Here is a 21801-nt window from a genome sequence, read left to right as displayed (position 1 = left end):
GCAGTTGGAACCGGTTGGAGGCTATTCAGCTGACTCATTCTGACATATTCTGCAATACTAACATCATAAAATCTGTCCGTTTATCCCACCCTCCCACTTTCTACAACAGTGGTCATCTACAGTCACTGTGTAGCATGGTACATCACCCCTCCTCTGTCCCAAAAGAAGGTCCTGCAAACAATAGGGCGACTAGATAAGGGAGTTAAACAATGAAGTCCTCCTATTTAAGCACATTGTTCCGTTGCAGCGTAAGGTCCAGTCCCATTGACACGCAGTCCGTTCCAACAGTTGCGACCCTGTCACAGAAATATCGTAATAATTAACGCTAAACAGCCACAACAATATAAGGCAATGTAAAAAAAAAGACTTTTACTAAATATATGTTTGAAAAGAGTTGGTACACCAATTTTATTCCATTGCCCTCGTCACTATTTCATCGAGAGATTACAGTTTGATAAGTGCTTATCAGAGGTTTGCTCTGTTTATCACTTCGCCGTGCAAACTTTATATACTGAATAAATATAACATAAGATTAAGTCATGAGCTAACATGGAACACCCATACATTGTTTTGCACCGCCCCCAGGTGTTCATAATAGACCTATGCGTTACAGTCGTAATAAAATATGTCGCAACATGTATATTCGGCATCCTTATGATGTAAAATGAATTAGCAAAACGTCGTTTTAAGTGAGTTTTTCGCGGCAACAAGTAAATATCCATTATTAGAGCAGTGTCAATTAAATATCGAAATGTGGAGCTCGCCTGTTTTTCTCACAACCATCAGTTGAAGGCACACGATTGAAACTTAATGATAATATTGGATTCTCTTTAATGGTCGGTAATTGATTAACATTCTTCACATGATTAGAGGTTTGCCCAAAGCTACGTGTGTGCGCTAGGTGCGTCCTTGGACACGTGTTTTAGGTAAACAAGACTGCTTGCTCACTAATTAGGACTGACACGAAGCATCTGGAGGCCACATTACATGGCGATGATCTAATTACTATGTGCCAACAACAATACATACGACTCACGGAGAACACACCAGCAAGTAATATAACAGTCAATGACAGAATAAAAGTTTGTCGTCAATAATGATAACGTATATACATTAGCCTTGCTGGAAAGACATCTACACAAAACAATCAAGGGTAAGCTGATGAAGTCCAAAATCTCCAAAGACGTACTTTTAGCTCGACTATATGGCACTGATATAAATCAACTACAAAAAACAGGCCACTGTTGAATAAAGGCACATGATTATATTAGAATAGTACCATGATATATAACATTTAACATATTCAACATCGCTGTCAATAACACAGCAATCTAAGTATAGGTCGCTATTTCTTTTTTATCCTTTTGTCCACAAAGTCGGGGGATCGAGTCTTCGAAGTGGCAGTGTACCGTCATTCCCCAATGTGTGTGTCTGGATATCACTGTAAAAACATAAAGAAAGTATTGCTTCATTATTGCCTCTGACTGAAGAGTAGCAAGACTGATGGAGTTGCTACGTCTTGATAGTAAAAAACATCACGACAATGTAAATTCCGTTAACATCAGTAAATCCCCCACATCAACTTTTCATGGGGAGTCAATATCATCATTGTTGAATCAGACATAATGGTGTTGTTTAAAGTCGTCATCGTCAAAAATACATATGACAGGCCATTCAGTGCAATGCAACCTGCTACTGCCAAGCCGCGCGCCTGCGACGCTGGAGCACTCTTCATTGCACTAGGGCGGCAACTTCGATGTAACCGCCAGTGCAAGCGAACAATTTGACAAGGTACTCAACGACTCTATTAATAAAAAAATCTCATTTTCTCGTCTTTTCGGTCATATTTTGACATATTGCACGATGCATGTTTCATTTGTGAAGTCAAGGGTTATACAAATCTAAGTAAGCGAGGTTGCAGCGCGATCACTTGACTTAGTAGATGGGGGCAGATCATGTCATACCGGTTTTACAGATACACATACAAACACAGGTTTACGTGAGTGTACTAAGTGTTAATCTTTCTCTACCTGCCGAACACATCTCTGCCCCTCCACTCTCGGGTTGCCCCAGTAACCGTTTGCACACGTCCCGCAGTCCCGGCCCAGATACCCCGGATGACACCGTGTGCAGGTGGGCAGGCCATCGATGTCCAGCGTGCACGTGTCAGAAAATCTGCAGACCGGAGGGCAAAGTTAGAAAAGATTTGATGAACACTGTTCCATATCAAAGTTTCAGTTTAATATTTAACAAAGTCAAGATACATTGTACTTCAATGAATGACTGAACTATCGAACAAATGACTAAATCTTAAATCACCGAATAAATGAGTACGGTAAAACTGAATGTTCAAAGGTCATCACTGTCACGACGTATACGTAAGAGCACCATACTATGCAACGTAAGATCACCAATCTACATATACATATCTATAGGAACATTTTACCGACACTCACTGATTTGAAGGGACCGTTAGCGGACAGGGACATGGCCGACAGTCTGAGGGCGTGCCTCTCGTGGCGTCACCATAGTAACCCAGGACGCACCGCTCGCACTGGTCTCCCATTGTGTTATCACGACAGTTCTGAGAAATAAGAACAGATCACGATATATCAAAACCGGAAGTTCTGCTGCAGTACCATGGAAAGGCAGCAGGTGCCATATTGTTCTAAAGTACAATGGTGACTTTTTTTAAGTCTACCAAATTAGTTTTCCCATTAACGATCCTGTATGCCTTGTCCATTTTCTTCAAACCCCAATCTCATGCTGTTTCTCTATAATACTCAAATAGCTGCGAACACACATCAAAACAAACAAACAAACTCCTACACCCACTCTAGTAATTGTTTATTTCAGTTAAGTTTTCACGAGTATAAAACTTGGGGGAGACACCTACAGAAGATGTCTCAGAAATCAGGAGACAAGCTCGGCTCATTAAGATTGAGGACTAACTGCCCGATAGGAGAAGCAGGGGTTACGGTTATAGAGCCAGCAGAGTAAAGCATGCCGTACCAGACACCTGCCGAAGACGTCGCAGAAGTCGGCGTGGCCGTGACAGGAGCAGTCGGGATGCGCCAGCTGACAGTCCGCCGCCGTGCCCTTCCGCGCGTCTCCGATGTACCCGGCCTGGCACCGCGAGCAGTGCTTCCCCTCCGTCTGGTGCAGGCAGTCCTGACAACAATGCAGATGATGCATTATTACCTTCGCCAAGGTTATATTTTGGGTAGAGTTTGTGTATATGTGTTTGTTTGTGTGTAGAATACCAGCATAACTCGAGAACACATGGATGGATTGTATTGCTATTCGGTATATGGGTAGGTCTTGATGCGGCCTGGACACGATTAGATTTCGGCTCGTTACGGTACTGCAGCATAACTTCCGGGTTTGATACTCTAAGGCAGGGAGATCTGCTGATTACAAACTCTGAAAGATACACATGTTTTTATATGTCTCCCGGGGTGATGTTAAGTAAAAAGAAAGGGCAACCGATGACGTTGTCTCTTGTCGTTGTTGTTTCAGCGCTAGTGTAGGTCTACGTTACATTTCCTACCCTTGGCCCGGCCGAGCTGTTTGTAGAAACGAAAAAATAAAGTTTATGCCAATGATATGCACAAAGCATGCTTTTGAATTATTTTTGGTCCGTGTTTCAAAAAGTTATTGTCTTTTATATCGTACCTTTCGTTCCCCCAGACTACCCGGCTGGGTCCCTTTGTGGAAATGTGATGTTAGCCTCATAAAATTTACCAATCTTACCAAGGTAGTAGGTAAAAGTTAGCCTTCATTATGTATTGACTAAGTTTAGAATATCGTGACATCTTACCAAACAGCGTCCCGACTCGTCGCACTTGTCGCTGTGCCCGTGACAGTAGCAGTGCGGGCGGACGGTGGGGGCTGGGGTGGTGGCCGGAGCAGGGGTGGTGCCTGGGGACGCTCCTTCCGAGTACAGCGGGACCCTCTGGCAGTCGTGCGGGGTGCCGTACAGAGCGTTCCCCCGGAACCCGGGCTGGCACCGGTGGCAGTAGAAACCCTCCGTGTTGTGCTGGCAGTCCTGTGGAATCGATGAGGAAGGTAAGTTAACCAATTCTAGGGTACGAGTAAAATGAAACATCAAGTTAAATCGTGAATGTTATCATTACTAGTATCGTCAACTACTGTACAACAAGTCACTGCACGTCATACTTGTTGAACAAAGTCAAAGGATGGTTTATTCAGTAACACCAAAGAAATAAATATATACCGGGAAGCGTGTACGGGACCCCACTCCCGGCTAAAAATCGCAAATCCATCCCACTCCCAAAATACTTACGCGAAGGCCCCAGAGACGCCGGTGAAGGAGGCTAAAAGAACTGTTGTTATGCAATCACCTACCAAGCATTTGAAACTTGTCGGGTCACATCTCGTGGCGTGGTTGTAGCATCTGCACTGCTCTCCAACTATGTACGGCAGCTCCTCCTGTTGACCTGCACCTGTCTGACCTTGACCTGCTTGACCTTGACTTGTTTGACCGGGCTGATTTTGTCCTGTTTGACCTTGGTCAGGTTGGTTTTGATCCGTTTGACCTTGAACTTGCTGACCCGGCGATGTTTGACCTTGTCCTGTTGGCCCCTGACCCTGACTGAGGGGCCTGCAGTCGTCTGGGTTACCGTACCTCGGATCACCGTAATATCCCTCCGCGCACCGCTCGCACCGGGAACCGGCGGTGTTGTGCTGGCAGTTCTGGATTGGTCGAAATTGGATTGGAGTTATTTATGGCATTCCTGTTTTACTTCAAGAGTATGAATGGACAATACTGAAGTATGACTGATGTGTAATTGATGTTGCAAGTAACATGTAATGAAGGTCTAGACTAGAGTCGTTTTTTTTTCTAATTCTTTGTGCCATAACACCAACGTTACATCAATGGAATAAACATTGGCGTAACGATAAGTTGGGCCTTTCGTACGGCATAAATATATCTACTGTTGACCTTGCCTTTGGGACAGTGATTAATGTTACCAGCGTGAAGAATGTCATAGACGACAGTTAACCATGTTGTCCGTACCAGACAGTTCCCGGAGGTGTCGCATTGTCCGGAGTGTCCGTGGCAGTGACAGACGTGGATGACCGGCGTGCAGGCGTGCGGCGTGCCCAGGGTCGCGTCACCGGTGTACCCTGGGATACAGGTCTCGCACCGCTGTCCCATCGTGTGGTGCTGGCAGTTCTGGGGGCGACAGCGAACAGCCAAATTGTTTTAGCAATCAAGAATAGAAACTTGTAGAATTGCTCCGAAATAAGTTACATTTGAGCTGTAATTACATGAAGCTGATCCTAGCCACGACAACACTACATCTTTGACAACAAAGAGAATTCTTAAGACGGCAAAAAGACAGGAGAAAAGTCGTGATTTGAAAAGAGAAGTTTGTTTGTCTGTTTGTATGTTCATCTGTTTGTTTGTTCGTTTGTTTCTTTGCCTGTTAACCGTTTTTTTATTGAGGTCATGAGGGAATCGTTAAAAAAAATATTACAAATGTACACATCTATAATACATGACTGAAGTGCTGATGAATCTATAGAAATATTTAGAGGTTCCAGAAAGAATGTAAATGAAAGAAGCCGGTGGAGAGATAAAAGTTCGATTTACCAAACAGTGTCCGTTCCTTTGGTCGACAGTGTTGGAGTGACCGTTACAGCGCCCTTCCGTCGTACCTGGGGTCGGAGCTGGGGCTGGGGCCCTGGTCGGCTCAGGGGGGTTGACGGGGCGATCTGGAAGGAGAGAAAATATATATCTAAAACCTGCAGTTTCTGAGTTTTCAGGGAATGCTTTAGAGCATTTGATAGTGATTTTCATCGGTTTCCACAAGGCTCCTTTAATTCGGTCTACCGCGAACGTGTTGCTCGTGATGATGTGGGCAGAAGGTTGAGCTTTGTTACCAAACGGTTAGTAAATACGTGTTTCTGACTTCCGACGGCTTTATACATGAACATACATGTATTTTTGAAAAAAAACGCCAATAATTGACCACAACGTGCATTTGCAAGCCAAACGAAACATAACACCAAACTCACAGCATCCGGACTCGTCGGTACCGTCATCACAGTCCGCTATGTTGTCGCAGCGGTACGACACTGGTACGCATGCGCCGCTCCCGCACCGCAGCTGGTTCTGAAGGCAACCTGTGGGACCTGCAAGAGTAACGGAAATTTGGTTCGTTTATTTCTAGCACATACACACACACACACACACACATACACAAACGCTCTCTCTCGCGCGCGCGCGCTCTCTCTCTCCCCCTCTCTCTCTCTCTCTCTCTCGCTCGCTCGCTCGCACACACACACACACCCACCCACACACACACTCTCTCTCTCTCTCTCTCTCTCTCTCACACACACACACATACTCACATACACAGGGGGAAGAGAGAGAGAAAGAGACAGACAGACACAGAAAAAAATACAGAGAGACAGAGGGAGACAGAAGGACGGACAGACAAACAAATGGACAAACATGCGGACAGATAGAGAAACAGAGACAGGGAGAGAGATTGTACATATGCAAAACAGACACACCAACACATACATACATACATACATACAGACCACAAACACGCACATTTCTAAGGGTCGGCTCTCACCAATCTGACAGTTGACCTCGTCTGACCCGTCCCTACAGTCGGCCTCCCCGTCACACCTGTAGCCCTGGTACAGGCACTGCGTCATGTCCCTGCACAGGAACTGGTGCGCCGCACAGCGAGAGGCTGCGGAGATCGAATGGGTTGTAGCTAAAGACTATAACACAGTTGTACTTGTCTGAAATTAAACGTTTACAGAATTGATTTAAACTGCATCGGGTTATTGGTTACTTTCATCATCAATATTATATGCTAGTTTCATTTTATATCTGACGAATAGCTTACTTTTTATTACTATTACCTCATAACATTTGTCTACTTCAGTTTCAGTATAACAGAAATTAAGTCTCAAAGTCTCGTTAGAAATATACCTTTCATAAGTACATGTAGGGAAAAGAAAAAAAACGCCGGCGGTGCACGCCCAATCCGAACTCCGTAATTTCTACCTTGCCTGCGGTTACAACTACTGACAACAGAGGTTGATTGTGGACAAGAACAAGTTGACCATTGATGCATCACTGTTTCAAAATTGAGTCACACAACCTCCCAGATTAATGCATCATAAAAAATAGAAACGTCCGAAGTGCTGAGTACCTACAGGTCTGGGTGTTCCCGTTGCCAGGTGTACCTAAACAACACAAAATGATAAAGTTCCTTCTAACATGAGTAATACCTTAAGTTGTATGCCATGGTTTAGGAAGGAAAAGTTACTGTTCCAGATATGCTAGAGCAATCACTTAAAAAGCGTTAAAACGTCTGAAAATAGCATTCATTCCCTATGTGAGATACATGTAACCTTAGTACACACGGTTGTAACTAGACATGGGCATATGGAGGGAAGACTGTGTATTGCAGCTGTGGACTTTCAGGTAGAGTGGGCGGTATCTTAATGAAGTAGTAGATTTCGGTTGGCTGTTATTTTAGTCTCGTCTCATTCCACTTTGTCGTATTTTTGGTGCCAGAATTTGCTCCGGGGATTCTTAATTAAGATAAGGCAGCTATTTCTGTAGTGGACTTTAGATCGTAGTTTGTAGAGGTGATAATTGATCAAATGATGTTGTAAACATCCTTAAGCTTTGTTATCCTCGTCTTACATACTTTTATATGCAATTCAGCTACGAATATGATGAAGTTGAATGCAATTATTTCTGGTGTTGTTGTAACGATGATTTGGTTAATGTCAAATCCGTTTCATTGCGGTTTAGCCAACTTAAAGGTCCACTCTGACAGCTACTGACATGTGTTGTGTTAGAGTACTTTGCAAATGTCGGCAGCTATGGACTCCAGCTAAGGTCTGCTTCGGATTAAGATGTCGAGACGCGCCGAGTGAAGACTTAAGATCACATTTAAGTCTAGACCGCGAAATGGAAAAGAAACAGAAGTGGACAAATTTCTCCCATTAGAAGACGTTACGGACAGATAAGATCATTCCCAGCATGCATTGATAATCTCCAAGCAGATGCTACGGTAAAATAAGATAGTATCGAAAGCTGCCAGAGGAGTGAGTCGAGTAAAGCCGGCCTTGGAGTGTGTTTGGCTACCGGGGCAAATATATACCTCTTGGCTGACTACACTGCTTGGCCAGTTTGAGCATTATCTTATGCCATAGTAGGATCTGCATGGAGATTATGCATTAATTTAAGAGATGAGACTTCTACTCACCGTGACAGTTGAGCTCGTCCGAGTTGTCTCCACACTCCGAGACGCCGTTACACACGACTCTCCTGGACACACACACCTCGTTAGCGCACAGGAACTCGTGGCACGGACGGCCGGGGAAGTACACCTCCTGCCCGGGGACATCCTGCGCCCGTCCCCGCCCCGAAAACGGGACCAGAAGGAGAAATATCCTCAGGAACATTGTGGAAAAAAATTCCTCACCGCTTCCAGAAGACCGGCCGGCGGGGATGGGTACAATACAAGGTTTTCAAACTGCGGGGAGCCTTCTGGTTGTTGACGTTCGCGGTGTGTTTTCGGCGCTTGCAGCGTTTGTGGCGGTCGGAGATGGAAGGTTTGGCATTCCCTTTCACCGGGGCACCTTGTACTAACGCGACATTCTGGTATTTCCGATGGGACTCAACGAGATGTTTTAGCTATGTGGATATTTGTGACAAGCGATCTTGAGGCATTACAGCCTTACCGTACTTCAAGGGGACCGATATATCTGTCATAAGCGGGTAACGAAGACTCGAGCAAATCTTCATTATCTTCAACGTAAGGAACTCAAGGACATTAACACAAAAACCATCAGATAGAGTCATAACTAATACCATGTATCATGAACATGGTCGCATTAAAGCAGCACATTCCAGGGCCTGATCAGTGTGACATTTTACAGCTGGTCTTGGCATCTGTTTGCCAAAAAAAGTTGAACTGAGGTAAACATGGCGTTGGTAGCCAAAGTCAAAGAAAGAAACATCCTGTAAAAAAAGTAACGCCAAGGGCAAGTTTTTGATTACCAGCATTAGTATCAATTTAGATGATGAAAAAGAGCAGCAGCCGTGGATTCAGGAACAGGAAACAAAGTGAAAAGCGCGTGTCCCTAACTGTGAGGCAAAGGGAGATGTGTACAGGCATAGCGAATGCTCCCCTCTGAAGATATACACAATGTAGAAGGACACACAGGCATTTTGTGTTCTTAAATGATAAAATGCCAACATGTTTTTGCATACGGAACTCCGTCCATTCCTGTGTGTCTCGCTGGCAATGAAATCATTTCCTGTTATTGACATACTATCAAGGCAACGGTGCCAAAGTCACCTAACCAAACACACAAGTATGTACTATTCTCTATCTTTGACATGCTGCCTAATTGGTGGCCTTGAAAGACGATAACGGTCAACACCTCGAGGGCCCATCAAAACAACTTCGTGGTGTTGACATGGGAGGTTGCTGAGTTGTTTCGTATTCAGCATTTGTACTTGCATTTAACAGAAGAAACAAAAAGTATAAAGAAATGGAAGTTTCGCAGTACCTAAGCAAGCAGCTAGGGGGCCCATTATCGAACTTGACCTTTGCTTTCCTGACCGCTACCCACCTACCAAATATCATCGGGATCCATCCCAGTCTTCTCGAGTTGTGCTGTTAAAAGACAGACAGACAGACCGACAGGCGACACGCTCAAAATATAACCTTCTGCCATTCTGGCGTAGGTAAACATAACAGCGGAATTCTCTTGACCCCGGCAACACATTTCTCAATTAAGCGCACTTACAAAAGTTAACAACAACAGACTCTTATTACCACAATTGCTTTTTAGACATAAGCAAATGTAGGCATGTTGATTGACCTGTATCATCACAACTCAATCGCAACTGTCTTAATCAATAACCGCGGTGAAATCGGAACAATTAAGGGCTGTTTCAAGGTCGTTGAGGCGGATTCGGCACGGCAGATGTCTTCCTTTCCTCCGCCACTTTCCCCGACGCAGCTGGAAAAACTCTCCTTCTGGTGTTAGCTAAATCATGTCATACCGTTATCATGAGTCAAGACCAAGCCGATAGCAGAAAAACTACTTCCTCCACGATACAGCGTTTCGTCTTGTAAACCCAATCCCGAAGTAAGTAGTCGACAGCATTGTGAATTATCCTCTCCGTCAACTCCTTACTATCTAATATGTCAGTGAACATAAACTACAACTTTGAGCCACATGAATGACGTAACATTTTGATGCACACAGTATGATGGCCCGTCTGTTGTGGGTATAGCCATACAGAACTCCGTCAGTGACTCCTTGTAAAGACATCTTTGTCTTTTAAGGACGCACAATACGACAGTACTTCAGTTTTGTGAAGATGTGTAGTTGGAATTTTCCCGGTGCTTACAATAAAATAAGACGTTGCCGTTTACATGTTTTCTGTAACATGTCATGTATCATGTTTTGTCCAGTGGTGCCGTTGATATTAGCCAGTCCGCATCAGTGCGGCACCACTGTGTACTGTATGTCATTTTTGTTGTTATAAAGAAAAATAAGCGACGTGAAACATAGCTTTCCTCTGCCTAACTGTTCACAGACGCACTGAAAGCTGCCTTGCCTGTGACGGCTCAGCAGCCTGTAAAGATTATCCATCACCACGAAACCCGCGGCTAACGAGCCCGTGTGTTAGACCGCAGATCCGCAGGAATGTCGGCAACACTGTTCACGAGATTCCAAACTCCCTGCAAGAGGCCATGCCATGCGTTTTAAATGAATGAATGAATGAATGAAGACCTTTATTGTACGTTTTTGCTTTTTGACAAGCTTAGTACAGGTCAAGGTGAATAGTAGTGAAGTACAAATTGTGTAGGGTGTGATACATGACTAATACTACAAAGTTTAAAGTATACGAGTATGCACAGGTTCAACTTCTTCTCGCTTCTTAAAACAATTGTAATTTTAGTTGCAGGTGGAGTTTAGAATACATGGTTTGTCTAATTGTATGAGGAATGTAAATTTTTCAGTATAATACACACACGGCTAAATTGCAAAAAAAAAAATAGCTCGTATATGACGGTCTACTTCAAAAGTTGATACTGCGTTACAGACGAAGTTCTATTCTCTGTAATTGTTGGGATTACAATTTTGAATGAAAGACAAGTCAGAGTATATTACTAGCAGGTCTGTATAGTTTTAATCTTTAATCTTTTCGATTCATTAAAATACATTTCCCTGTCTGTATTAGAATCATGCTTAATCGGTGACAGCAAAATACTATAAGAGGAAAATATCATAAGCACAATTTCATGTTCCGAGTGCTAACTATCCCGACAACTAGATTTATATGTGAGTTGTGCATATTGACAGAGCACACTTTGGCAGATGAATCCTTTATATGACACAGAATCTATACAAAAAAATGTTGCAATTCATGATTGTAGCTTACTATAATTTATTGTAAATGCGACAACATGTCTACAATACATAAAGGACACTTGAAACATTACAGGCTAGATGAACAGGTTTCTGTTCCACAAACGTTACATACATTTCGTTCGTAAGACATGTTTCGAAACCAAGTACAATACATAAGACGCAATTTCGTAAAGAAAAAAAAAATCTGGGAGTAAATGTCTTACATGTATATACACAGCACCAAGTGTTCTACAGACCTCTGTCATTACATCTGTAACATAACAGTAGGTATATGTACATCGAAGGCATACATTTATGTTATTAATGTGATTCTAGAATTGTGCACTAAGAAGCACCACGTTATTTTGAGGTATACTGATGTGTTCCAATACTTGTTATTGGGGTAGCGTGAAAGTATTGTCAAGGGACTTCACTCTCAAGATTTTCTAGAAATTCACATTTTTCTAGTGAACACAAGCTGGGGTCAAGGCAAGGTTGGTGCAATTTTTGAAGTCAGCAATTTGTGCAATCTTCACCACTCATTCGTAAACAACTTTCGTTAAGTTTTCTTGAGCAAATGACATTTGCGGCCATATTGGATCTCTGTATCGAACAGCCAGTGGTACAGAAATGCATTGTGGGAAACATGACGTCTAACGTTACTCCAATCTGTTGAAGATGTCCAGCATCAAACACGTGGTCTCTGACACAGGTAATATCCAAACTGCACCTTGCACTTGGGGAGGTTTGATTTGTATGGCGTCAGGACAAACATAGGGTCCGCCTAACTATCATGTCATATTATATCATATCATATCATAATATGGGAAAATAGGTCATAGGTCACGGGATGATCCGGACTGGTATTCTTCTCGGTTGCGACCTAACCCCTGAAAGAGAACAAGGAACTCTTTGATTAGACATAAAAAAGAGATATTAACGTGTAAAAAAATTCAACTATCTATTTGGTATAAAAAAACATCAAATGGTCAAACACATACTACAAAATTGCTCCTCATCATTAAATAAGAAGAATTACCGTTTTACATTTTCGCGCACAGAAATAAACCTTTTAATAGTTAGATATGGGGTTTCATCAAAGTAGTTGTCTCGCAGTAGTGGTGATTTTTAACTTAATATCCATTTCTTCCACTTAATACGACAAAAAAAGAATGGATGATGGATCTACAAGGACAAGGACGCTGTATAACTACTACGATAACTGGCTATGCAGAAAAGTAGAAAACAAAAGCTAACCCTTCGGTAAACAAGAGCGTACCGTATATGTCTGCGTCTACCCCTACCTGACGGTCTCCGTACACAGCCGCCGTTCATAACGAACGGGTTCCCCATGTAGCCGGGCTTACATCTGGGGAGGGGAACACACAAACGACAAAACTTTCACTCACACGACAAAAATACAAGTTTGGTCAAGTCTTAGCAAATTTTCAGAGAGTAAACAATCAAATCGTAGTATCGATAGAACACTAGGCAATGTTCTGGTATTCTGTTCTTCCAGAATACAAATGACAAAGGGAATTTAATCGCCCCTATTTATCAATACTAAGAAGACAAGAGAGCGCTTCGCCCTATCAATGTTTCCCGTTGAATTGTTCCACCAATCAGTCTCTAACAGGATGATATCTACTCGCGTAACTCTTCGCAAAGAGACTAGCTTCTGCTGAATTCGACCTGTTATTCCAGACACACACTATGATCGATCTTAGTATCTTACTTTCCGCAGTCTCTGCCTTGATGTCCTCTTCTACAATTTCTACATGTAGGCTTGTTGTCGCTGTCAAGGAAACAGGTTTCGGCAAACCTGGAGGGAGAAAAATGTTAAGTGGCATGAAAACATCTTCTGTTATCAACACTTTGTTCAAGTTTTTTTATCTTTTATAAACACTTTTCTGTTTCAAGTTTGGGCAAAATGTAACATAAATGTCTTTGAAATAAACTATGTTAGGATAGTAACGTTAACAGAGAAGGATACTGAAAACAAATTCCTCGGAAAGACGAATCACGTCACACAAGTCTTCTAAAAAAATCACTTCTCAAAATTCAAGGTTGGCATGTTGGAAGCGCGGAATTTGCAAAGTGTAAAATGTTACGGCACTTTTCTCTATATTGCGTTGTCTTTGTCTGTACTTATGATTTGCATAGCGATGTGATATGTGAATTCAACATTTGTTGGGTATTTCACGAATTCGTTAGGTCGTTCAAAATCTTGAGTAACAGTTTACTTGAAGGAAATTAAGAGAAACAAGAAGCATGTCCGACCTGTTTTCCCTGGTCGTGAGCGGACAGGGACATTCTTTACAGGCGTCCACATCTCCGCTGGACGGGTCGCCGTAGAACCCGATCTGACACAGCTCACAGAACTCGCCTCGGGTGTTGTGCAGGCAGTTCTGTTGGTGGGTTGATAACGATAACGATAATGATAAATAAATAAAGTCATCCAGGTTACAAAGACAAAAGTTACGCAAGTTACATCTTAAATAGAAACAAAAACAACAACAAATGTTTCGGACAACAATCGTCATCTTTTGTCAGTGACTGACGAAAGAAAGCGGATGCTGTCACTGAGAAACAATAGCAGCAGATACTTGAGTCACTTTTGTATTATTTTGGAATTGAAATATAGCTTCTACCTATACCTACGTTAGGTACATGCATGTGTATACTACAGGCCAAATACACGTATAACACTAGGATCAGTCTGACTTGTAGAAGTGAATGCAGTAAACCAGTCACAGTCACTGATGAGAATAAAACAATATGCCGTTTTTGGTATGGTTTCTATACCTCCCTCTTTGAAAATCAAGTAAGGCCACGTTGATTTGATTATATGGATGACATCCGCGCTCGCACCAATTTTCGGCCATTTCCCAAAAAAAAAAAAAAAGTTTTCGACCACACAATAAACTGTGCAAAGCAGCTGTAAAATGAGCACAAATATTCCGCAGCTTGAAAATAAAGTATCAGAAAACCTAAAGTCAAAGAATAAGATGTAAAAGGACAGAAAAAATCTATTGTTGTTTGTTGTGAGGTACCAGTACAGAAAATTCAGGTCCAGAGGATCATTTCCAGGTCCGGACATGGACCTGGACCTGATTGTCTGTGGAAATTTGAGAACTGGCAATACTCAAAACAATGGTAATTGGTCAATTTTGCTACAAAGGAATCTGTTTGGTGGATTATTGGACTCCCACTGCAGTTTGAAATCCCATCTCCATGTAATAAAGGCTAACTGTCTCTGTACCTTTGACTGTAGAAACTTGGTGCAATTGACTATGAACTCTACTTGACTTCGTTCTTGTTGTCTTCTTGGCCCCCCGGTTAGACCCCAAATGGCTGCTGACATAGTGTGTCCATTTTGTAATTGGCGAAACCTGTTCCTCTGTTGTTTGTTTCAGGTCTGTCTTTTTTTCGGATTGGTCCAAGAAGAAAAAAATGTTTTGCACCCGTATGATGTACTGGTCCCTACACCTAACTGTTGGTATACCATACTGTGTGTGTTTAGTCCTATGTTCAACCTTCCTGGCCACTTTGATTTCATACTGAAGGCAACTTTTTTTTTTGGCCAAACTTTTTTTTTATTCGCTCGCTCGCATCAGTTTTGGAGTTCCCGGAGGATGTCATCCATATAATCAAATCAACATGGCCTAACTGCATTTAACTAAAACAAATTCGTCTACCTGTAGTTTGCCCTACAACACACACATCAAACTAATTTAAGTATTTTTCAAGCACACAGAATCCGCTACCTGTACTTTGCCATTACACAACACTCACCATACATTTCCCGTTGGCGTCGCAGTCATTGGCGTGCCCGTTACATTTGCAGGGGATTGAGGGGCGACAGTCGTCAGGCGTGCCCTCCGTGGCGTCCCCCATGAACCCGTCCTTACACCGCTCGCACTTGTCGCCTTCTGTGTTGTGGAGACAGCCCTAAAAACCGAACAAACAAGAGTTGGACGAACCCAACCCGTTTAGAAATAGCCACCACTAGGATTCGAGTAGACTCTTCTTATAATGATGTTTATCACTGTACATTGTCACATGCATGTCTGCTATGCTTCAACCTTGTACCTGCAATTAGCCTTCGGGCATTAACTTGCAAATAAACTTTACATTATATGTAACTATGGAAAGCACCTATTTGCACAACATATTACTGAAGGCGCTCACTTCTACACAACATGCATGTATCACAATTAACGTTACCATCTACCCATGAATAAACAGAATTATACTAAAGACTAAATCGCTAGAAAAAAAGTCAGTAGAATGCATATATCAAACTATGGTACTAAAAATAACAATCAAGAATGTTTTACTGGGTGTTCTTTTATAATTTCTTTCCTTTTCATCATCTTCTCCTTAAGCTAAAGCATCACTCAAATGGAGCAAGATAGAAGAACTAGAAAGTTAGGACACTGTCCATAACACTTTTTAAGGACGCCCTCATATTTTCTCTGAAAATCTGCTGCTATGTAAGAGAAGACAAAGTTCTTACTATGCATCTGCCCATCTCGTCGCAGTCGTTCGCGTGCTGATGGCACATGCAGGGCACCAGCATCTTACAGTCCGCCGCCGTACCTTCCTCAGCGTCCCCGAAGTACCCCATCGCGCACCGCTCACACTGGTCGCCCTCTGTGTTGTGCTGGCAGTACTGCAGATTCACAGGCAGAAAATTGTGAGAATAATCTACAAGTAGGTATGGTATGGTATTGATTTGCTATTGTAGTTATATTCATCCATTTTTAGGCGCTAAATGAAAAATAAAAAAAACTGCGACACGGACGAAAGGGGTGATAATGTAGGACAAATTAAGCCCATGCTCTTGCTAACGATTTCTTAAGGACTGTTGTAGTCTTTATATTTATATAGTCAGTTAAACTCAGTTTGGTTCTCAGATCTTCCTAAAGGCAGACTAACTTTCATGATTTTCATCCTGCTTCACAGCTCCATATATCATCATCATCATCATACATACATAGATCGACAAAGTCTTCTTCTTTTTCTTACAATAATGTTTCCTTAGTCACCTTCACTACAAGTGACTTCAGCTGACTTTCAGTTTCCTGTCACCTAGAAAGTCAAGGCGTCTTACATCTTTCATTATGGAGAAAGAGAAAACAATATCTGCTATACGTACGAGGCAGCGTCCGAAGTTGTCGCAGACGTCGGAGTGGCGGTTGCAGAAGCAGGGCACCCGGTCGATGGGTGACGTCACCCGCTGACAGTCGTCAGGCGTGCCCAGCCGGCCGTCACCGACGTACCCGGGCTTGCAGTACTGGCACTTGTCGCCGTACGTGTTGTGATCACAGTTCTGAACAGGCCAGGTAAGAAAAAGCGTTACATGTTACATTTCTAGTGCAACTTCTCCCCTTTCTTTGATGATTCTATTGCACGGTTCTGAAAGTGTACAGTGAGAGGCTGATAGCTCTTCCCCAAGCGATGTCTGAGGTCTAGTAAGTGTACATGTACTTGTTATTTTCCTCCTAGGGTTGTTCATTGAAGCAGGCAAAGTCGCCGTACGTGTTGTGATCACAGTTCTGAACGGAGGAGGCAAGACGAAAACTTTACATATTAGATCTAAATGAGGAAGTCCAGCGTTTTTTTGTGCCCCGTTTGCGCCTAGGAGAAGCATGTTAACATGCTGTTTCTGAAGCAATGTTTTGAAGACATATAGCTAAAGGTTGCTAGCCATTCGTTAAACCCTATACATGGAATAGTTTGCCTGACTTTCCTTATTCAGTTTTAATGTAAGTACTTACATTTCCCCAAAGTTATCGAGATAATCGTTAAGCTACGTTTTCAAACAGCGCTACTCTACAGTGACAGATATAACCAATACAATTATAAGAGGATCTAATATCTAAGACAAGGTAAATCTACAATGACACGTAATTGCGAAGAAAATTCGCATTTTGAATTATACCTGGCACCGTCCCCTGGAGTCACATTCAGTGGAGTGTCCGTAACAGTCGCACGGCTCGAAGGCCCAGTGACAGTCGTTAGGCGTTCCCCTGGTGGCGTCACCTCTGTATCCGTCCGCACACACCTCGCACTGGTCACCCTGCGTGTTGTGCTTGCAGTTCTGACAGGGGAAACATAGATGCAGACATTAGGCAATAAAAATTCTGACCCCTTAAACGATGAAAAGTTAACATTAAAAAGGCTTTGACCTTATAAAGCCATAGCTTTTTTTCTGAAAGTAATTATCAAAATTGAGAAGTTGATGAATGTTTCAAAAGTTGTTTCGTGGTTATTCCTATAGTGATAATAGTCAGTCTTTTCTACATTTCCTAACGTAACACAATGTACCGACCAAGATCCCACGGCATGTTATTTGATGTTCTTCAGAGTTTATGGAATATTACGGCAGACCAAATTTCAAGCAGGTGGACCAGAGAAAAGTTCCGATGAGATTTACGACTCAATGACGAGTATTCACTTCCTGCTGCTGACTTTGTTAACCTAAGAATCCTTGGCACATGTAAACTATGAACGTGTAAAACAGGTACCAGGCATATCCCTTCTGCGTCGCAGGCGTCGGAGTGGCCGTTGCAGGTACAGGGCACGATGGCGCTGCAGTCCCCCGGGGTGCTGTAGCGGGGGTCTCCCGTGTAGCCCGGCAGGCACTTCTCGCAGTGGTCACCCATCGTGTTGTGTTTGCAGCGCTAAAAGAGGGACCAGAGGTTTACAAACGGTGATTACATCATTCACTATGACACCAGGAAGAATAGTGACAAAAGCAAACTGAACTGATATGAATAAAAGAAGTCATAGACGAGATGGCGAGCGTTATTAGCGCCCTAGTACCTTCGACCAAATGCTGACGTCAAAAGACTGTACAGACACATGTCCAAAGTGTAGTTACCTCAAACAGGACGAAAGCTAGCTGCAGTAGGGCAGCTTTCTGTATTCTATTTAGTTTTGAAGATGGTTGATGTATCCATTAAGCCCCCTTTACAAATCAAGAATTTAGCTCGGCCGAGTTGTTGGCGAGCTCCAAATGGACATTTTCGGCCGGAGTATGACCGTACCGGCGTTTGGGCGATAATGCGGGCCTCGACCGATTTTTAGCAGCTCGGCAGGCGTTTGCGAGGCACTTGCAGCTGCGCTTAATTTCAGCGAGGCCTCGGCGGCGAGCGTTGAGCTCGGAGAGCTCGTCAATGGGTTGCCTGTAGCTCGACCGGAGCTTGTCCGAGTAATGGCCAAGACATGGCCAATACTCGGGCGGCAACCCGACGGGTTTTGACTCTCTTTTTCTCGGTCGGAGTTTGCGCGAACTCTTCGGCCTCGCGCCAGACTCGTGCAGGCTTCCTGCAATAACCGGACGATATTCCGTCTGACTTTTAACTAGTTTGGCGTGCTTTGGGCGAGCGTTGCGCTGGTGTCGCTGGGAGCTTGGAAGGGCTTCGGCAGAATTTTACCTGTCACCTAATCAATTTAACACCTGTGTTGAACACGTCCCTTTGTTTTGGGCTTTCATCTTTATAAACAGTTTGTTCCTAAATATAATGCAAAAAAGACTACTGTATGAACTTTTCTAAAAAAAAGCTGCGTACCTTTTATAAAGTAATGCAATTGGACACCAAGACAGTACTTCCTATTTATTTTTTTGCCATGTACTTCCTATTTATTTTTCTCTTCGCCAAGAAGAGTATGAGATTGCTGACTTGGGTCTGTATGTAGGTCAACAGCAAATAACTCCAGAAATTGTGGATGGAACTTTGTGGTTTTTGGTAGGTGTGTAGCGGTTGTCAAAAGGAATCCCAAGTTAGAAAACGGTTTACCTGGCGTTTTCCTACGGTACTGCAGCAAGCTTAGTATGTTTTTGGGGTTTGTTTTGGGCAGCATAAGGCAAAATGCAGCTGGGCGATTTTCACGATACTTGGTAGGTGTGTAGCGGTTTTGGAGAGGAAGGTCAAGTGCGAAAATGGTTTACCTAGCTCTTACCTACGGTGCTGTAGCGGGATTTGTATGTAAGTGCGTTTGTCTGTATGCAAGATAACTCGAGAACCCTTGAATGGATCCTGATGATATTTGGTAGGTGGGTGGGTGTCAGGAAAACGATAATGGGCCCTCTAGTGGCTGCCTAAGATACTGCAGCAAAACTTTTAAATTATACACTTCGTGTTCTGGACAGGCTGTGGTCATGATTTTTGAGTGGTAGATAGCCCTTAGAACAGAGAGTAAGTGCTGTGAGTTTGGACCCCCTAGCGGCTTTTTGGAAACTGCAGGCACCGATTTCCTTTCAAACTTTGGACGAGAATAACTCAAGAACGTGTTGACGGATCATCAGGATTTTTGGTAAGTTATGTAGATAGAATGAGTGATGACTTACACAATGTAATACTTATTATGCAAATCAGCAGATAATTTGCATAATTAATGAGGAACGTTCATAAATCCATTCCAACAGCATATAACTCAAGAATCTATGTATGGATTTTCATGATATTTGGCATTTGAGTAGCGTTTGCAGAAAGGAAGGTTGTGTTCGAAAATAGTTGGCATATCATTTTCCGTTAGGACGGTAGCGGGCCGAGTGTGTGCGTCCGTTTGTTTGTGTAATGCATAACTCGAGAAGCCTTGAAAGGATCCTGATGATATTTGGTAGGTGGGTAGGGGTCAGAACAACAAAGGTCGAGTATGATAGTGGGCCCCCTAGCGGCTTCCTAAGGTACTGCAGCAAAACTTCAATTTTTTACATCTTGTGTTCTGAACATGCTGTGGTCGTGATTTTTGAGTGGTAGATAGCCTAAGTGACGACTTACATAATGTAATGCTAATTATTCAAATCAACAGCTAATTTGCACAATTAATGAGGAAAGTACAGAAATCCACTGAATTCCGTGATAGGACTTTCAAACTTGTTTGCATTGTTTTTGGCTGAAAGGTACTTAAGATGATAATCTACATGGAAAGATGCATTTAGTTGTAATCAGTGGCCAATTAACAGAAATAAACTGTTTTCTATATATATATATATAATTTTGACCTATATCTATAGACACAGCTGTTATACAGATGTTTTGCTGGAGGAGCTTGTGACCTGGACGCTGTTACACTGGGGACAAAACCTCTGGAAGGCATGAAATTCTGACCAGGCATGGTACCAGGTCATCTGTGGTCACAGTCTTGTTTTGGGAAGCATTTCTGGCTTTGTGAGGATACATGAATAAGACCTTAAACTTTAAGTCTTAAATAAAGGCATGATTATTTGGCGAAGAGATGTGTTTGTCGAACCCTAGTTATGCTATAGGTTTGGATGTGGGAGATCATATATTCTTCATGTCTAAAGGCTTGCAGTCTGAAAATTGGACGGCCTTTGCCGGCCTTCGCTCGAGGTTCGCACAAGGTTCGCCCGAGGTTCGCCCGATCGCAGCTTTGTCAATATTATTGTATTATGCTGAATAAGACTGGTCTGTTCACTTTGTGGCTCTTGTGGTAGTTTTTGGATTGGTGTTTCACACATTCCTGTTGATATTATTGTTTTGATTGTACCCGTCCACTCCACTCATGTCCTGCACATATCCCGCAACTCAGAAATTAAATTTTACACAAATATTGTTTTTTTACAAGGTTAGTCATTTCTGACTTCGTCCATGTTCAAGACATAGTACAATCTCATTAACAAATTATAATCAGTTGTGTTGGACGGACGTCGGACGGGCTCCGTTCATTTGTAAAGGGGACAGATTTTCAGCGAAATATACAGCCGATACTCGGGCGATGTTGAAATTAGGCGAGCTCTGACCGATCTACAAATTCGGCCGGCGTCCGCATGAATTGTAAAGCCGGCTTTACAACAACTTGCTAGTTTTTACAACCACACGAAGCATCGCACTCGTTAGCGTGTGTCTGTATCATCTGCAGTCCTCAAACAGTAGTCACAGCCGTGTATTTATGTATGTAACGTACTACTAACAACTAACTACTGCTACTACCACTATTTCCGACAGTACTCACCAGACACCTTCCCGAGGCGTCGCACTCATCGGAGTGCCCGTAACACTTGCAGTCCTCCACCAGCAGGCAGTCGTATGGCGTGCCTCTTCGCGCCTCTCCCGCGTACCCCTCCCGACACTGCTCACAGTTCGGGCCCTCCGTGTTGTGCATACAGTTCTACAGGGAGGGAACAAAAAAAAAAAATCTCCTTGGTCTCAGCATTACTTGCAACCATTGGTAAATGGCACGTCTCAAGGAACAAAGAAACAAAGGGCCAGTTGGTCGCGTGGCAGTTCCCTAGATCTAAGGGGACGGTAATTTTGGGACAAATCTTGAGAGGCATCGACACAGACTGATTGCACAAGCTTAGAGATGTCCAACAGAATAGAAGAGGTA

General features: G+C 43.0%; 2 protein-coding genes across 7 annotated transcripts in view; both read right to left on the bottom strand.

Annotated features, from left to right (window-relative positions):
* Window positions 1-379: 379 nt before the first annotated feature.
* On the bottom strand, window positions 380-9159 carry LOC118405586 (laminin subunit beta-1-like). Its single transcript, XM_035805137.1, has 12 exons — window positions 8271-9159; window positions 7207-7236; window positions 6612-6734; window positions 6046-6162; window positions 5621-5742; window positions 5042-5200; window positions 4369-4716; window positions 3821-4048; window positions 3013-3171; window positions 2457-2584; window positions 2031-2175; window positions 380-1441 (listed from the first exon to the last, which is right to left on the bottom strand). The coding sequence occupies exons 1-12, from the start codon at window positions 8467-8469 to the stop codon at window positions 1439-1441; spliced, it is 1761 nt and encodes a 586-aa protein (XP_035661030.1). The 5' UTR covers window positions 8470-9159; the 3' UTR covers window positions 380-1438.
* Window positions 9160-12020: 2861 nt separating this feature from the next.
* Window positions 12021-21801, bottom strand: part of LOC118405551 (laminin-like protein epi-1) — a 29598-nt gene continuing 19817 nt past the window's right edge. For 5 of the 6 annotated variants that reach the window (XM_035805057.1, XM_035805096.1, XM_035805085.1 and 2 more), the window contains 10 exons: window positions 21427-21582; window positions 17973-18128; window positions 17387-17545; window positions 16601-16774; window positions 15959-16114; window positions 15235-15390; window positions 13720-13847; window positions 13175-13261; window positions 12744-12808; window positions 12021-12329 (listed from right to left, as the gene is read on the bottom strand). In XM_035805057.1, coding sequence (XP_035660950.1) covers window positions 12283-12329; window positions 12744-12808; window positions 13175-13261; window positions 13720-13847; window positions 15235-15390; window positions 15959-16114; window positions 16601-16774; window positions 17387-17545; window positions 17973-18128; window positions 21427-21582 — 1284 coding nt within the window. In that variant the 3' untranslated portion in view covers window positions 12021-12282. Of the gene's footprint in view, window positions 12330-12718; window positions 12809-13174; window positions 13262-13719; window positions 13848-15234; window positions 15391-15958; window positions 16115-16600; window positions 16775-17386; window positions 17546-17972; window positions 18129-21426; window positions 21583-21801 lie in introns of all 6 variants that reach the window. The other variant, XM_035805066.1, reaches the window with a different exon arrangement.

This window comes from Branchiostoma floridae, chromosome 2 (genome assembly GCF_000003815.2).
Source record: "Branchiostoma floridae strain S238N-H82 chromosome 2, Bfl_VNyyK, whole genome shotgun sequence".
Taxonomy (NCBI): domain Eukaryota; kingdom Metazoa; phylum Chordata; class Leptocardii; order Amphioxiformes; family Branchiostomatidae; genus Branchiostoma; species Branchiostoma floridae.
This window is presented reverse-complemented; position numbering and strand designations above follow the sequence as displayed.

Excerpts from the sequence above, each read along its gene's own strand:
- LOC118405586 (XM_035805137.1), bottom strand. The coding sequence starts at position 8,469 with ATGTTCCTGAGGATATTTCTCCTTCTGGTCCCGTTTTCGGGGCGGGGA. Across the intron at positions 7,237-8,270 it reads GGACGAGCTCAACTGTCACG|GTACACCTGGCAACGGGAAC; the intron begins GTGAGTAGAAGT and ends TGTGTTGTTTAG. Across the intron at positions 6,163-6,611 it reads CGAGGTCAACTGTCAGATTG|GTCCCACAGGTTGCCTTCAG; the intron begins GTGAGAGCCGAC and ends TTACTCTTGCAG.